Source organism: Parus major, chromosome 1A (assembly GCF_001522545.3).
Source record: "Parus major isolate Abel chromosome 1A, Parus_major1.1, whole genome shotgun sequence".
NCBI classification, from domain to species: Eukaryota; Metazoa; Chordata; class Aves; order Passeriformes; family Paridae; genus Parus; species Parus major.
The window spans coordinates 59,649,118-59,654,629 of NC_031773.1; the positions used below are offsets into that span (position 1 = coordinate 59,649,118).

Sequence of the window (5,512 nt, forward strand, 5' to 3'; positions counted from 1 at the left end):
AGGGCACCCATGGAGGGTTGCAAGGGTACAGTTGGGAAGGGGTCTCGGCAAAAGGGATGACAATCCCATAATAGCCCCGGAGAGTCCCTTGGGGAGAATGCTGAGATCTTGAGACAGATTATGCATTCACACAGAGGTAACTATGGAGATGATGGTAAAATATTGTTATTATGTATGGCCAGAGTATAAGTTGCCAAATGGACTTATATGGCCACCTTAGAAAACAGAATTAATTTGTGTTGTGTTCTGTGAAGGTATCTAGAGGAGAATTGGAATAAATGGATTGAAAGGGAATGTGGATTGATATGGTTTAAACAAACAACAAGAGAAATCTATGTGTTAAGAAAAAAGGAGAAGAGGAAAAAGAGAGGGAGGGGAGGGGGAAGAAGAAAACAGTGAAGATTAAAATGTTTTTCAGCACCTTCCCCCGTCTTGTCCTCCGGTGTTACCAGCTGACCTAAGGCCAGCTGCAATTCCCTGTATCCTCACCTTCCAGAACTAGAAGGGATCAGGGAAATGCTGTTCCTACAGCTTCACTGAAACAAAGAAAAAGGCTTAACTAAAAGGGTGTCTGACAAAACCAGACCCTGACACCCTAATCCACAAGAACAAGAAAAAGATCCAGACTGCAAGATGAGATAAGGAGCTGGAATACACAAGCAAGATGCGAAGACAAAGGCACCACAGGATAAAGGAGATTCCTCAAACCCTAAGCCAGAAGAAACAGAAACAGATTTAAAGTTCCAAAAAAGGCGACCAAAGGACTGTAAGGGGCACGGGGCTAATTGTAATATGAAATGAAGACAGGCGGGGTTAGAAAATTAATATGTATCAGGCGTATCATGTAAACCTGGTCTGTAAAGGATAAAAAGGGGAAACCCAATCAAAAAAGTGTGCATGCTTTTGGAGGAAATATCCCCCATGCACCTCAGTGCTGAATGAATTCATACCTGCTCTTATAACTACTCTGCAATTCCTTTTATTCCACACATCATTTTGGCGAGCCAGCCAGGAGGGTCTCTGTCTGGCTGCAGGAGCGGCCAAGGAACGGATTCCCTGGCGCGCCCCCAGGACTTTCCAGGAGGGACCCCGAACCTCGGTTCGCTCACTGCGGGGACAGACAACAACCTGCCGGCCTGTGGATAAAGGTATGAATTAAATATTAAGGGAAGGGCTGCTGGTAAAGCGACCAGAGACATCTGTCGTACAGCACAGTCCCTGTGGGCTTGCAAGCACCCGGCCAGGAGGGGCCGGGGACAGAGGGAAAGGGATCGATCCTGGCCGATAGCGCGGCCGACGAGGGGGTTCTCACTGAGCTGATAGAGCAGCCCGCTAGCGACTCTGGGGGTGAGTCAAGCGAACCCTTGTTTTGTGTGAATGCTAAGTCCGGACACGTTGAGTCACTGAGTGTGTTTGCTGTGTGAATGAGTGAGTGAGATGCACCAGAGGTGCAGAGCGAGTGTGGAGCTCTCTATCTGCGGTTCCGACCTCGGGCCACTGAGGCGGCCGGAGAAAAGCGAAGCGACTGGAGTCAGTGTGGGGCAAACCCAAATGTAAATGAGGAGTGTGTGCTTGAGTGCGAAGTGATGTGATTAATACTTGTTTTAACCATGGGCAGACATTGGTATCGCTGCTTTAATAACCATCAGGGCATATACTTCACGTGCAAAGTGAAAACTTTGAAGTTTGTGTGTGAAAAGTCACATTGAGTGCCCACTAATTGCAATTGTGTGTGAGGAAAAGTTTAGGTAGAAACAGGATAGGAAGGATATAAACAAGGAATGAGGAAGTATGCAGCTGTTGTAAGTGAGGGAGAGAGAGAAAAATGTGGACAGGGATCATATAGACAAGGCCCGTCCCGACTGGGCAGAGACCAGTGTGCCATCTGTAAATATGGTCACTGGAAAAATCAGTGCCCAGAGCAGAGACAGGGTGGCTTCCAGGAAAAGGGAGACTGGGAAAAAGGGAAAATGATTGCATATGAAGATTGAAGAGGACCGGTAGATCTCACCCTAGAAGATCCACTGGTTATAAAATTGAAACTGGGGGAAAGGGGGAAAGAGGTGGAATTTCTGGTTGACACGGGGGCAACATATTCAGCCTTGAATAAGACTTTGGCACCCGTGGGGAAGGATTATGTTAGAGTAATAGGAGCAACTGGTCAACCTGAAAAAGCGTATTTTTGCAAGCCATTAAAATATGAGCTTGGAAAGCAATGGGGTATTCATAAATTCTTATATCTGCCTAGATCCCCGAGACATCTGTTGGGTACAGACTTATTAGAACGATTACAAGTAACTATTAAATTTAAAAATGGAGAAGTTATTCTGGAGGTAAATGATGAACAGTACATAGAGGCTGTTAATGTTGACAGCCGTCCACACAGAGGGAGAAATTAGTGAAGAAATAATAAATCAAGTATTTCCTGGAGTGTGGGCCTCCAATGTACCAGGGAGAGCGAAAAATGCACTCCCAATATTAATCAAACTCAAGGAAGGAAGACAACCAGTTAGAATTAAACAGTATCCCCTGAAGAGGGAAGATAGGGAAGGAATTAGTCCCATAATTGAAGACCTTTTGCAGTTAGGCTTGTTAAAAGAGTACCCATCTGAGTTCAATACTCCCATTTTGCCAGTCCGGAAACCTGATGGGTCATACCAGATAGTACAAGATCTAAGGGCTGTTAACAAAATAACTGAGGTTCTCTATCCTGTAGTTGCAAACTCATTCACTCTGCTAACATACCTGACACCCGAGCTAACTTGGTTTACTGTTTTAGACTTGAAAGATGCCTTCTTTTGCCTCCCTATCCATGAGGACAGCCAGAAAATTTTTGCATTTGAATGGGAAAACCCCAAAAGTGGGCGCAAATCCCAGCTCACCTGGACTGTGTTGCCTCAAAGATTTAAAAACTCTCCTACTCTGTTTGGAGAGCAACTTGCCAAGGATCTGGAATCCTAGGAAGCTCCCCCAGAAGAAGGAAAGATATTGCAGTACGTAGATGACATCCTCATAGCCACCCGGACAAAAGAGGCATGCATAGCCTAAACTGTAAGCCTGCTAAACTTTCTGGGACTTCAGGGATACAGAATATCAAAGAAAAAGGCCCAAGTAGTGAAGCCAAAAGTAATTTATCTGGGTTATGAGATCAGTGCTGGACAGCGGACTCTAGGGCAAGATCGCAAAGAAACGATATGCCAAACCCCAAAACCTCAAACAGTGAAGGAGCTGCGAACATTCTTAGGAATGACAGGATGGTGCAGACTATGGATACACAGCTACGGGTTGCTTGTGAAACCTCTGTATGCACTCATTACAAGCGGGAACAGAAACCTCCAGTGGACAAAAGAGGCCACTCAAGCCTTCCACCAGCTGAAGAATGCCCTCATGTCGGCCCCAGCGCTTGGACTCCCGGATGTAAGTAAACTGTTCTTTCTGTTTTCCCATGAGAAGTAAGGAATTGCCCTGGGAATACTGGCCCAGGACTTAGGTCCGTACCGAAGAGCAGTTACTTACTTCTCCAAACAACAAGATGCAACAGCCAAGGGATGGCCAGGATGCCTTAGAGCTGTTGTTGCAGTGGTGCTAAATATTCAAGAAGCACGTAAATTCACCCTGGGCCAGAAAATGACTGTATTGGTGTCTCACACAGTGTCTGCAGTCCTGGAAGTAAAGGGCGGGCACTGGCTTTCCCCACAAAGGTTCCTGAAATACCAAGCCATCATGGTAGAACAAGATGATGTAGAGATAGTTGTAACTAACATTATCAACCCAGCTTCTTTTCTCAGGAAATCAAGGGGAGCCGGTGCACCATGACTGCCTGGAGACCATCGAAGCCTCCTACTCCAGCCACCCAGACCTGAAAGACACCCCGCTGGATGATGCAGAAACCTGGTTCACTGATGAGAGCAGCTACATCATCAGTAGAAAGCAACACGCCGGGTATGCAGTTACCACCTGCAAAGAGGTAATTGAATCTGGACCCTTGCCAACAGATACCTCTGCACAAAAGGCAGAGATCATCGCTCTAACCCGTGCCCTAGAGATTGCAAAGGGAAGGAAAATAAACATCTATACAGACTTGAGATATGCATTTGGGGTTGTACATGCACATGGGGCCATCTGGAAAGAAAGAGGACTGTTAAACTCACAAGGGAAAAACATCAAACATGCACAAGAGATATTGCAGCTACTGGAAGCAGTCTAGCTACCTGAGCAGGTAGCAATTATGGACATTAAGGCACACCAGAAGGTGAGCTCAGAATTGGAAGAAAGAAACTAGCGGACAGAGAGGCAAAAGAAGCAGCAAAAGGTGAGATAACAATTGAGGGAGCCTTAATTCCTGATGGACAGATCTCCCTCAAAAGTAAGCCAGTATATACTAGAAAAGATAGAAAACTAATTCAAGATCAAGGGGGAAAATATAACCAAGAGAGATGGGCTATTACCGCAGAAGGGACAATAGTCATCTCTTCTCATTTGTTGTGGTCACTAGTAAGAGAAGAGCACCAGAAAACACATTGGGGAATAAATCCCCTGTATAGCTATCTAATTGAAAAGATTACTGCCAGAAATTTATACTCTACTGTCATTCAGGTAACTCGGCAGTGTGACATTTGCCTCCAGACTAAACCTAAGAATACCCCCAAACCAAAACTCAGTCAAATTGAAAAAGGCCATGGGCCTGGACAACAATGGCAAATTGACTTCTCAGAACTCCCAAGAAAAGGGGGGTATTGATATTTGCTAGTTTTAACTGATTACCTTTTCAAGGTGGCCAGAGGCTTTTCCAAGCAGGACTGCCAAAGCCCGGGAGGTAACCAAGATATTGCTACAAGAGGTAATACCATGCTTCGGGGTTCCAGCCACAATATCTTCAGATAGGGGGCCACATTTTATCTCAAAAATAGTACAACAAATCAGTCGACATCTGGAGATAGATTGGGAGCTCCATACCCCTTATCGCCCCCAGTCAAGTGGCCAAGTAGAAAAAAATGAATCATTTAAATAAAGAGCAAATTGTGAGGCTGGGACAAGAAGCTAATTTATCTTGGCCCCAATCTCTCCCACTGACATTGATGCAGATCTGAACCAAGCCCAGAGCCAAAGAAAAACTAAGTCCCTTTGAAATGCTTTATGGGAAACCATATGGTGTGCAAAAGGAATTGTCTACCCAAGTGGGGGAGGAGAGCCTGACTGCCTATATGATAGCCCTAGGCAAGCATCTCAAAGCAATTGAGAAACATGTGGCTGGAACCCAGAGCAGAGGGCTGGATGGGCCAGTGCATGACATACAGCCTGTAGATTATGTGTATGTTAAGTCTCTTACAGAAAAAACTTTAGAACCACAGTGGGAAGGACCGTTCCAGGTGATCCTCACCACCTTCACTGCAGTTAAGATCAAGGAACAGAGCGTCTGGATTCACCATTCTCGAGTGAAGAAAGCTCCAGAAGCCCCTTGGAAAGTAACACTGGGTGACAATGAACTGAAACTAAAACTTACTAGAGCAAA

At 45.4% G+C, this 5,512-nt stretch overlaps 1 protein-coding gene across 1 annotated transcript; it reads left to right on the plus strand.

Moving 5' to 3' along the window:
* Positions 1-2,364: 2,364 nt before the first annotated feature.
* On the plus strand, positions 2,365-4,221 carry LOC107204199 (retrovirus-related Pol polyprotein from transposon opus). Its single transcript, XM_015627012.2, is given in 1 exon segment — positions 2,365-4,221. A coding segment is annotated over 1 exon segment (1,452 nt). The 3' UTR covers positions 3,817-4,221.
* Positions 4,222-5,512: the final 1,291 nt, after the last annotated feature.